Here is a 12,565-nt window from a genome sequence, read left to right as displayed (position 1 = left end):
ACCCCCAAAGTATGATGTTTCCCCTACCATGCTTCACAGTTGGGACGGTGTTCTTGGGGTTGTACTCATCCTTCTTCAGCCTCCAAACACGGCGAGTGGAGTGGATACCAAAAAGTTCTATTTTGGTCTCATATGACCACATGACCTTCTCCCATGCCTCCTCTGAATCATTCAGATGATCATTGGTGAACTTCAGACAGGCCTGGACATGTGCTGGCGTGAGTAGGGGGACCTTGCGTGCCCTGCAGGATTTTAATCCATGACGGCGTAGCGTGTTACTAACGGTAATGTTTGATACTGTGGTCCCAGCTCTCTTCAGGTCATTGACCAGGTCCTCCTGTGTAATTCTGGGCTGATTCTTGTCCTTTCTCAGAATTATCCTTACCCCAAGAGGCGAGATCTTGCATGGAGCCCCAGTCTGAGGAAGATTGACAGTCATCTTGTGCTTCTTCCATTTTTTAATAGTTGTGCCAACAGTTGTTGCCTTCTCACCAAGCTGCTTGCCTATTGTCCTGTAGCCCATCCCAGCCTTGTGCAGGTCTACAATTTTGCCCCTGGTGTCCTTAGACAGCTCTTTGGTCTTGGCCATGGTGGAGAGGTTGGAGTGTGATTGATTGAGTGTATGGACAGGTGTCTTTTATACAGGTAATGAGTTCAAACAGGTGTAATTAATACAGGTAATGAGTGCAGAGTAGGAGGGCTTCTTAAAGAAAAACTAATAGGTCTGTGAGAGCAAGAATTCTGCTGGTTGATAGGTGATCGAATACTTATTTCATGCAGTAAAATGCAATTTAATTATGTAAAAATCATACAATGTGATTTTCTGGATTATTTTTAGATTCGGTCTCTCATAGTTGAAGTGTACCTACGACAAAAATTACAGACCTCTCCATTTGTTGTAGGTGGGAAAACTTGCAAAATCGGCAATGTATCAAATACTTGTTTTCCCTACTGTAGCTTTACATTTTAATAGTTGAAACCAGTGTTACCCATACAGAGAGGAGCCTCCTAGTTGTTGGTGGGGCACAGCTGGGGAGGCCATTTTTATAGAAGTGATCAGATTTGGCACAAGCCTTTCTATGGTTGGAGAAATATTTAGTTTAACAACATAAATGACACAATTTGAACTAATTGTGGCTTCAGGTCACAAAAAAAGGAAGAATAAGAGATATGCTTAATTTTAATATGATCGTGGCCTACAGGTGGTATCATCATTGTGGTCTCTCTGGTGAGGCTGCGGAAAGAGACATATTAGAGGTCTTAATGGTCTCTGGATGGTGTACCACAAGGTTCAGTGCTTGATCTGCTTTTAGCAATTATATAAAATATGGGATTAATAGCTTAGTGTCATCCTAAAAAATAGAAACAACACTATGTAGTACAGTGTAGTCTATGGAAGATGTTCATACTTTAAAGACTGTCATGGACAAACAGTGTTTGGGCATCCACTGGGCAGATGAGGTATGTGGAGAAATGTGAAGCTATGTACCTGAACATTAATAATATGCAGAGTTCTTGGGGTAAGTACAACTAGGAGAGTCACTTGTACAGAAGGATCTGAGTGTAATTTTAGATTATAGACTAAATAATAAAACAATGTTAATCACCAGTGGTATAGAGACATAATACTACCACTTTACAAAGCGTTAGTGTTACCACATCTGGAATATGCAGTTCAGTTCTGGGCACCAGTTCATAGAAAGGAGGCAAGATTAAAAGAATTAAATGTATTTAGTCTTGAGAAAAGATGTCTAAGGTGAGAGGGGGGCATGATTAACTTGTTTAGGTACATAAATGCCAACTTTTTTAACAGTTTTTTTTACCTCCACTAGGAGGCTTGAACATGTGATCGCTTTCTTGCAGGTACAATACACTAAAATACTTCTCATTTGCATTGCCTTGTCCTGTCAGCACACTGTTGTTAGGCCCAATAAGAACTAATATGGAAAACGGCTGCTATGAGCACTCATTGACGTCCCAAGGGAGTAGGGTTAATGGAGTGAAAAAGAACACAGCGTGTATCTAACCACTTGGATGTCATGGTTGCTGGTTACTGAGACATCTAAAGGGTTTAAGTTCCAGGATTGGAATTAGCTCCAATTGCAAGCACTTCTCTACTGCTTAAGATTGCAGGCTCTAATCCAGTGTGTAATGGGGTTGGTTTTAGACTATTTCACATCGGGGTGGTTGAAAGTGCTGCTAAGCAGGTAAAACTTAGAAGGAGATGCAGGGATCAGGATTAATGGGGATCCTAGAGGTTTTATCCCCACTAGTGGTGAGTGAGCATGCTCATTCAACCCTTTAACCGAGCACGCTCGGGTGCTTTCCGAGTATCTTCGGCGTGCTCATATATTATGTTTGAGTCCCTGCATGATTTATGGCTATTATACAGCCTCAACACTTGCAGGGATTGCCTGTTTGTTAGAGAATCCTCATATGTGTTGAGGCTGTATAATCCCCAGCTCATCACTAATCCCCACTGCTCATTATGTAATGGCTTATCATAGTAGTATGTCATCACTTTACTAAATCAGAAAAACCTTTAACGAGATGAGTAAATATATCTATCGGAATACCTGGAAAGAAATGTGCAGCCCTTTGCGCTGTCTTCAGAGCATTCTGCGTCTTGTTGTCAGTTGTCAGACAACCAGCAGCTAATTCATTCACTGCTGTGTACAATAGTGATGTCTAAGGAAAAAAACACTGGGGTAAGTAGCTGCTGTCCAAGATTTGTGAAATATTTTCTAATAAAACTCTACAGGTGTTTTACCTTTGCTTGGTTCAGATTCAATGAATGTGCAACAATGCCGGCAGCTGCTCCACCCTATAAAAAGTACAATAAATATGGATGTCATCAGGAATAGGTAATCTAGTACAGTCTCTTGGAAAAATAAAGTATTGCAATCATCAACTATGATCATGGCGTTAAAGCATCACTCCAGCGTTTTTTTTTATCTCAGCGCTGAAATGATCTTGATGTTTTCAGCTGTTCATGGTGCAGCTCTGTCCCTCGCCGTCATCTTGTGACCGCAGCTTCTGACTGGCCGGAAGTCAGGAGTAAAGGTTACAAGCTCCCAATGTAAGTGTTACGGGTTTACTGTGACAAACAGGAGCCAGAAGACCACAGCATCTGATTTCACGTACTCCTGCACTGATCAGAAGCACTTCTCCTTCATATTAAACGGTGCAGGTTTCTGTTAGCAGTGCAGGGGTTCATCTGTTCAGCTTGGAGTCTCTGTAGCTTCCCAGCTGTTCAATATTGGCCACTCCCCTCTCCTATATAAACTCGCCTCTGGCAATCTGGATTCCCAGTGTTAAGTCTTGTTCTGCCTGGTGAGGAGTGGAGGAGTCGGCTGTTGGTAGAGGCGTTTGGAGTATTTATCTTTGACTGTTGCTTGGTGTTTAGGCTGTGTGCAAATCCTCATCCTCTCCTATTTAGTTTCCCTTTCTTTTCTCCCCGGTATTTCCCTCTGTTGTCTGTAAGTGTATAGTTGTATGATTGGTATTTTCATTTATCCCGGTACGTCCTTCTTTGTTTGTCTGGTTTGTGTATATAAATACACTATTCCTCCCCACTTGCCTGGGTGAGGGAGGGGGACAGCTATAGGGCTGATTCAGGAGTACAGCAAGGTACGTGGTCTCAGCATCTTCTCCAACAGAAGTAATCTGGGGAGCATAGATAACTAGGGCACCCCTAGCGTTAGGGACAGGGAAAGAGCCCCTGGCCCCGGGTAATCAACAGAATTGTGACAGTAAGTCTATGAGAGCCAGGACGAGGCTGTTATAAATTTGCATTGAAAAGTGACTTCCGGCTCGCTCCAGTGTTTGGTCACAAACTGCTGCCGGTGGTTGGTAAATATAAGACTAGTGTCAAGGAACTTATGTTAGTAGCACCATTCCAGCTGGAGTGGTACTTTAAGGTGAACACAGTATGTAATTTACAAGAAGTTTTAGCGTCAGAGATCAAAGGTCAACACTTGGATTTCTGACATGGCTGTGTCATGGATTTAAAAACAGATTCTCACAAAAATTAACCCCATTGTTGTTCAATGGTGTCAATATGTGTCTTTTTTTAGTAGAATCTGTGGGAAAAATGTGAATAGTCATCATTTTTATACATTATTTTTTTTTATGGGGCAGACAAAAATCTGCCCAATATTTTTTCCAGAGTATGTCAATGGAATTACAGAAACCCCATTCAAATCCATTGAAGAAAGAAAGCAAACAGATTTCATAGTTAATCAGCAGCATCTGTGATATCTGAACTTGGCCTAAAATTTGAATTACAATATAATGACTTATTAGAAAAAGAGGCGGCAAAAATGCAGTAAATGGCTTTATAGGTTTCTGTTGTCCTGCTGGATCAGCAAATTACAGCTGAAGTGCAAGGGGATATATTGATTTACATGCAATCTTGTGGACTGTATCCGTCACTCAATGGTTAAAATGAGTCAGTGCAGCTACAAAAAGTCTGTGTAGCCTTGCCAGTTTCTTGCTATTGGCATTATCAGACCAGGTTTATACAGGGCGATTGAGGGGCATGATTCAGGTGCCATCTTACATAGAACATAACTCATTAATTAGACAGTAAGACTACTGTTACCACTGGGAGATTTTCACTCTTGTTCCAAGTTATAGCTTCAATCGCTGTTGCCAATTTTTTTTTAAGACTGTCAATAGCCTTGATATACAGTGCCTACAAGTAGTATTCAACCCCCTGCAGATTTAGCTGGTTTGATAAGATGCAAATAAGTTAGAGCCTTCAAACTGCAAACGAGAGTAGGTTTTATGAACAGAAGCATAAATCTTACAAACCAAAAAGTTATGTTGCTCAGTTGAATTTTATTAAATTTTAAACATAAAAGTGTGGGTCAATTATTATACAACCCCTATGTTTAATATTTTGTGGAATAACCCTTGTTTGCAATTACAGCTAATAATCGTCTTTTATAAGACCTGATCAGGCCGGCACAGGTCTGTGGAGTTATCTTGGCCCACTCCTCCATGCAGATCTTCTCCAAGTTATCTAGGTTCTTTGGGTGTCTCATGTGGACTTTATTCTTGAGCTCCTTCCACAAGTTTTCAATTGGGTTAAGGTCAGGAGACTGACTAGGCCACTCCAGCACCTTGACTTTTTCCCTCTTGAACCAGGCCTTGGTTTTCTTGGCTGTGTGCTTTGGGTCGTTGTCTTGTTGGAAGATGAAATTACGACCCATCTTAAGATCCTTGAAGGAGGAGCGGAGGTTCTTGGCCAAAATCTCCAGGTAGGCCGTGCTATCCATCTTCCCATGGATGCGGACCAGATGGCCAGGCCCCTTGGCTGAGAAACAGCCCTACAGCATGATGCTGCCACCACCATGCTTGACTGTAGGGATGGTATTCTTGGGGTAGTATGCAGTGCCATCCAGTCTCCAAACGTCACGTGTGTGGTTGGCACCAAAGATCTCGATCTTGGTCTCATCAGACCATAGAACCTTGAACCAGTCTGTCTCAGAATCCTCCAAGTGATCATGAGCAAACTGTAGACGAGCCTTGACATGACGCTTTGAAAGTAAAGGTACCATACAGGCTCGTCTGGAACGGAGACCATTGCGGTGGAGTACGTTACTTATGGTATTGACTGAAACCAATGTCCCCACTGCCATGAGATCTTCCCGGAGCTCCTTCCTTGTTGTCCTTGGGTTAGCCTTGACTCTTCGGACAAGCCTGGCCTCGGCACGGGAGGACACTTTCAAAGGCTGTCCAGGCCGTGGAAGGCTAACAGTAGTTCCATAAGCCTTCCACTTACGGATGATGCTCCCAACAGTGGAGACAGGTAGGCCCAACTCCTTGGAAAGGGTTTTGTACCCCTTGCCAGCCTTGTGACCCTCCACGATCTTGTCTCTGATGGCCTTGGAATGCTCCTTTGTCTTTCCCATGTTGACCATGTCTGAGTGCTGTTCACAAGTTTGGGTAGGGTCTTAAATAGTCAGAAAAGGCTGGCAAAAGAGATCTTTAATCCACACATGTGAAACTCATTATTCTTGGTGCCTGAACTACTTCTTAATACTTTAGGGGGACCAAACAGAATTCTTGTGGTTTGAGGGGTTGAATAATAAATGACACTCTGAATTAACTTTTAACGTTTTAAAAAAAAAAAAAAAAAAAAATTTGCTGCAGTGCATTTCCCACTTCCAGGCTGATCTCCAGTACAAATGTCACAATGCCAAGTTAATTCCGCATGTGTCAACCAGCTAAATCTGCAGGGGGTTGAATACTACTTGTAGGCACTGTATAAGAATAACTAGAATCTGGATTAATGCTGAATAAAAATAAATATTCTTGCACATTGGGATTGAATTGGTTTCACAGAGAAACAGAATGGACAGTGTCACAGTGTGTAAGAAGATGCTCAATTGACAAGGAGAATGGTTAATATGAGTTGGCTTAATATCCAGTTAAAAAATGCTTCCAAGAACAATTTTAGAAGGATGAGCTGAATAATACGCTATAATTGCTATTTCATTGAGGATACAAGTAATCTCAGGAGAGTTGTACACTAGCGACAGTACATAACAAGCCTACAAAACTAAAGCTGGGTTAGAAAAACTAATAAAATCTTACCCGAGCATTCCGGGGAGCATACAAGGGCACGATCCTCGATAAAAGACACCACAACTCAGGATTCCCTGGATGGCTAATAATAGGAAACATGATGATTACATGGCAGGTAGGAGACAAAGACAAAACTGTTTCATGTTCTAGCTAGGCGATAGTGAATTCAACAATTAATAAAAAATGAAAAACAACTTAACAGAACACACAACATAATGGTACAATATACATAAGGGTGCAAATTAAGAATGCTTACACAAATAGAAGTGATAACAGATTATTTTTATCAATTAACAAAATGCAAAGTGAATAAATAAAAGATAAATCAAAGTCACAAGTTTGTTTTATGTGACCGCCCTTTGTCTTCAAAACAGCATCAGTTCATGTAGGTACACATTCACACAGTCAGGGATTTTGTAGGATCATAGTCAGGTGTATGAGTAACCAATTATACCAAACAGGTGATAATGATCATCATTTTAATATGTAGGTTGAATCATCGTTAGTAACTGATACGGAAACACCTTGGGACCAAAAAAAACTCTCCTACAAAGGTGAGGATGGGGAAGACAGTTTAGAGTCACAGGTCATACATACACCACGGGGAGACTGAGAACAGCAACAAGACACAAAGAAGTTATACTGCATCAGCAAAGTGTCTCCCAGGCAAAGATTTCAAATCAGAGTGGGCTTACAAGATAGGCTGGTAAAGATATTTTGAAAAAGCATCAAAAAGTGGATAATGTTAAAGAGGTTGCCCACTACTTTAGTATTGATGACCTATCCTTAGGATAGGTCATCAATGTGTGATTGGTCAGGGTCCAACACCCGGCACCCCCGCCGATCAGCTACTATCGGTGTCGGTAACCGAAAATACTCACTTGCAGAGCTGGCCATCTTCTGACAAGTGGCCGCCGCTGGGTACTACACATCCGCCTCCTATTGATTTGAATAAAAGGCAGATGTGCAGTACCCTGCCTCGGCCACTATCAGAAGATGGAGCAGCTCTGCAAGTGAGTATTTCTGGCCGGCATCCACTGACACCAATAGAGCAGCTGATCGGCAGGGGTGCCGGACCCCGACTGATCAACACATTGATGACCTATCCTAAGGATAGATTACCAATGCTAAAGTAGTAGACAACCTCTTTAAAGACCATAGATGCAGTGGTCGTTCAAGGAAATTTAGTGCAAAAGATAAAAGAGGCATCTTGATTACTTCCCTTTAAAATCGGAAAATGTCAAGCAGTGTCATCAGCTCAGAACTAGCAGCAACCAGTGGGACCCAGCTATACCCATCTACTGTTCTGAGAAGTTTGGACAGAAATGTTCTTCATAGAAGAATTAAATCCAAAAAACTATACCAGCATGAAACAAAGTCAAGCAACTTAACTATGCAAGTAAATATAGGAACTGGGGCGCAAAAAACATTGAAGCTGGTGCTCTGGACTGATGTGAAACATTTGAATATTTGAGAAGGCAGTTTCTTGTCTGAAGAGCGGTACAATAATGAATGCCTGCAGGAAACAGTGAAGCATGGTGGACGTTCATTGCAAGTCTGGGGCTGCATCTCAGCAAATGGAGTTGGGGATTTGGTCAGGATTAATGGTGTCCTCAATGCTGAGAAATACAGGCAAATACTTATCCACCATGCAATATCATCACTCTATTTTTTAAAACATTCTTACTTAGCAGCTTTCTTTTCTATACCTGCCTAAATCTTTTACACAATGCATTATATATAAACACAAAAAATGACAGCTCACCACACCCGCATCACTTGCATCTTGGGTGCATGAAAGTCTTAGTAGGCAAAGAAGTATATCAACAGAAGAAGTCAGCACTCCATTTTCTTAGTTCAACACTTTATTGGAAATCCATGTGCACAAATGACATATAGTGCGGTCTTCAATACATCTTACGCGTTTCAGAATATCATTCCATAGTTAAAGATGTCTATGATTGACGAATGATATTCCGAAACGCGTAAGATGTATTGAAGACCGCACTACAGCTCTTTTGTGTATATGGATTTCCAATAAAATGCTGAACTGAGGAAAATGAAGTGCTGACTTCTTCTGCAAAAATATATTATATAGTTATAAAAATAGTTTTTCTTCCATGCTGTTATATAATATTCCGTCAGTTCCATTTTCTGGGTTTCCTTTTTACAGTGCTCATAGTGTGGTAAAAATGACCTAACAACACGATTCTAGAGGTAAGTATAATTAAATGTATAAAGTTTTTTTGTTTTAAAAGAGTGCAGTTCTTTTTACCAAGGTGTATAAGGTGTAGGATGGTACGTGAGCACCTTGCACTGGGACTGGAGTGCTGTCTTCCATTTCTGCTGCAGTTCCTGGACTGGTTGTGGGTCTCCTGACCAGAAACCAACACCATCATATATATTTATGAGGCTTTAGAGTTCGTATCAGGAAATGTATAGCCTCCCGGAAATCCTGGTCCGTACATAGATCATGAAACTCTGATGTGTGAAACTGGTCTAAACCCAGAGATATCGATCGTCGGTCCAGCTAAGAGGCGTAAGAGATTGTGAATCAAGTTCACATGCTTCACGTAAATAAAAGTGATAACAGGTCTCTGGAGAGGAACAGCAAGATAACCCCCAAAACGCAAATGGTTTTGCATGTGGTAGCCACAGACAATTGCTCTTTCGATTGGCATTGATTAAAGAACACCAGATCTGGCAGGTTTGCCATTGGTACTCTGTTCTCCTCACAGATGACAGACACATGATGGGTTTGGCGGTGGGTCAGTAATGGTCTGGGGAGGCAACGTGACTGCTGTTAGATCCGAGATGAAATCCGCAGAGCCAAACCATATGCTGGTGCAGTGGGCCCTGGGTTCCTCCCAGAGGCCAGCCTCATATGGTCAAAGTGTGTTGGAATTTCAAGAATGACAAAATGCAAACACAGGTCAACAATGAAAGCAATAATACAAACGCATTTAATGTGCTAATATCACTGTACATTAAGCAGAAGTGCATAAGTCATCTTCTCTGCTCAGTGCTCCAGAGTAGGCATATGCAGACTATCAGCAATCTAAGCCAGAGCATCAAGGTCTGCAATTATTACTAGCTGTCTACAGATACAGTGCTGTATAATTGGCTACACATGAAAAGTATAAAGAGTGGAGCCAAAAATGTCCAGTATTACTGATAATTCTGTGCTTTTCATTAAAACTGCCCTATACCCATTAAGGGCTATGATGTAGCGTCTTCATCGCATACTAACCTGTGTATAGCTTTGCAGGCCTGTCTCTGTACAGCAGCATTCCTCCCTTGTAAGGCATATATAGCCGATATAATAAGGCACCTCTCATAGACATTATCATTCATTTTAACATGTTTGAGAAGCTCGTTAAGAGCGGCCGTTGCCAGAGTAACATCACGCTTAGCTAGGCCCAAAGCACACAGGGCATGCAGACTTTCAGTGCTGGGTTCCTTTAATACAGAGCTGTAAATACAAGCAGCAAATCATAAAACATTGCAGGACATTCTGCTAAACAAGACAGAAATAAAAAAGAATGCTCAATTAACATAAGGTATGTATTAAAGAGAACGATTTTGTAATGTAGAGTAAAGACATGGCTCTAATGTTGCTGTAATACTGATTACATTGATACCTCTGGTGAAGAAATCAACTTTATTGTTCTTCTTTAATCACCATTTAAAGTTTCTCTAATTAGATTTCGGTGCTCAGGGGCCGGACTGTACACGGGGTCTTCTCCTCCCTGTCTGACTCCCCACCTCCAGTCTGTGATTCCCCAGCCCCTCTGCCTGCCTCCAGTCTGTGATTCCCCGGCCCCTCTGCCTGCCTCCAGTCTGTGATTCCCCGACCCATCTGCCTGCCTCCAGTCTGTGATTCCCCAGCCGCTCCGTCTGCCTCCAGTCTGTGATTCCCCAGCCCCTCCGCCTGCCTCCAGTCTGTGATTCCCCGGCCCCTCTGCCTGCCTCCAGTCTGTGATTCCCCGACCCATCTGCCTGCCTCCAGTCTGTGATTCCCCAGCCCCTCCGCCTGCCTCCAGTCTGTGATTCCCCAGCCCCTCCGCCTGCCTCCAGTCTGTGATTCCCCAGCCCCTCCGCCTGCCTCCAGTCTGTGATTCCCCGCCCCTCTGTCTGCCTCCAGTCTGTGATTCCCCGACCCATCTGCCTGCCTCCAGTCTGCAATTCCCCAGCCCCTCCGCCTGCCTCCTGTCTGTGATTCCCTGGCCTCTCTGGTCTGTGATACCCTGCCCCTCCGCCTGCCTCCAGTCTGTGATTCCCCGGCCTCTCTGGTCTGTGATACCCTGCCCCTCCGCCTGCCTCCAGTTTGTGATTCCCCGGCCTCTCTGGTCTGTGATACCCTGCCCCTCCGCCTGCCTCCAGTCTGTGATTCTCCGGCCCCTCCTGTCTGGGATTCCCGGCCCCATCGCCTGCCTCCAGTCTGTGATTCCCCGGCCCGTCCGCTGGCCTCCGGTCTGTGAATGACTGGCCTCCTGTGTGTGAAATCTCAGCAGTGACCTGTTATAGAAAGACCAGAGGCAGCGGAGGGGCGGGGAATCACAGACAGGGAGGAGAAGACCCCATGTATAGTCCAGCCCCTGTGCACTTAAACAATTATCAGAAAACTTTAAATGGTGATTAAAGAAGAAGAACAAAGCGGATTTCTTCACCAAAGGCATAAATGTAATCTGTATTACAGCGCCATTACAGCCATGTCTTTACTCTACATTACAAAATCGTGATGACAGGTTCTCTTAAAAAAAAAAAAGCTTCTACCATCAATAAAGTGATATGCAATTTTAACATAGAGAACCACGACCCTATATCAGGGTTTTACAATGTTTCATCACATTTTGCATGTGTTCATTACTAGAACATGAGTCTGGGTAATTCTGTATAGCTTCCTCTTGTGCTAAAGTGCTGACATAACAGAAAATTCACATTTCTATAAACCACTGCCCTAGACGTAATGAGAGTGGGCACTACATATGTGGCTCATACTGAGCGTGATCTGTGTGAAATACAGAATGGATGATCTGCATCTCAATACACAATGGGGTCGGATAAGTATCGTCTGTAGAGGGGTTTGTCCATTCTAGTAATTTTTAAAAAGGTTATCCACGTAAAAGAATATTATTGGCAAGCAATGCAACATGCCAAATCCTAACAGAGTGAAATAAACAAACGGTTAGGTTTCCGCTTTGCTTGCCAGTATGAGTATTCATCACTAGTGTTGAGCGAGTATGTTCTATTAACCCTTTCGCCGAGTATGCTCGGGCCGAGCTCCGAGTATTTACAGCTGCTTGGTGATATGGTTGAATGGCTCCCGTGTGCATGATTTGCAACAGTTTGACAGCTTTATTACATGTGAGGAATGTCTATTTCTTAAGCATTCCTCACATGTAATAAAGCTGTCAAACAGTCGGAAATCATGCACACGGGAGCGATTCAACCATATCACTGAGCAGCTGTAAATACTCGGAGCTCGGCCCGAGCATACTCGGACAGAACATACTCGCTCCACCCTAGTCATCACTCATGACCTACATACGGACTAGCCTCTCCTCCTAATTCAATAAAAATAATTATTAACATAATAATCCTGGTCCCTACAGCTCTACTTCCACATTGGCTTGAGCACAGAAATTGAGCTTCCCTCTTCTGTGTCAACATATTAGTTGAGATGTGCCTGAAGGGGGCTGGCTCATTCCAATAACTAAAACCAGCCTCCTTCTCCATTAAGGCTGATGCAGAGACAAAGAAAGTGGCTGTCTTTTATATTGAACCGAGTCACATGCTGACACCTAGAGGTGGAAGGAGATTCCCACACTATGTGGAGACTAACACAGAATTAGGGCTACCAGTAACAGGAGAGCGAAGATGAAATCAGGACATTCAGGTACATTTAGACAATGGTTTATTAACAGAAAATACTTTTGTTCTGCTGGACAATTACTTTGAGTATATTCAA

The 12,565-nt window shown here is 42.8% G+C and overlaps 1 protein-coding gene across 2 annotated transcripts in view; it reads right to left on the bottom strand.

The window, feature by feature from the left end:
- Positions 1–12,565, bottom strand: part of SKIC3 (SKI3 subunit of superkiller complex) — a 194,906-nt gene that overhangs the window by 50,688 nt on the left and 131,653 nt on the right. For both annotated transcript variants that reach the window (XM_073678321.1, XM_073678329.1), the window contains exons 31-34: positions 9,845–10,066; positions 6,604–6,676; positions 2,771–2,824; positions 2,577–2,688 (exon numbers count right to left, since the gene is read on the bottom strand). In XM_073678321.1, the coding sequence (XP_073534422.1) occupies positions 2,577–2,688; positions 2,771–2,824; positions 6,604–6,676; positions 9,845–10,066 (461 nt within the window). The remainder of the gene's footprint in view (positions 1–2,576; positions 2,689–2,770; positions 2,825–6,603; positions 6,677–9,844; positions 10,067–12,565) is intronic.

This window comes from Phyllobates terribilis, unplaced genomic scaffold (genome assembly GCF_046119375.1).
Source record: "Phyllobates terribilis strain yellow unplaced genomic scaffold, ASM4611937v1 Scaffold_1__5_contigs__length_1240528914, whole genome shotgun sequence".
Taxonomy (NCBI): domain Eukaryota; kingdom Metazoa; phylum Chordata; class Amphibia; order Anura; family Dendrobatidae; genus Phyllobates; species Phyllobates terribilis.
Note: the sequence above shows the minus strand (reverse complement) of the source record. Positions and strands in the feature narration are given on the sequence as shown.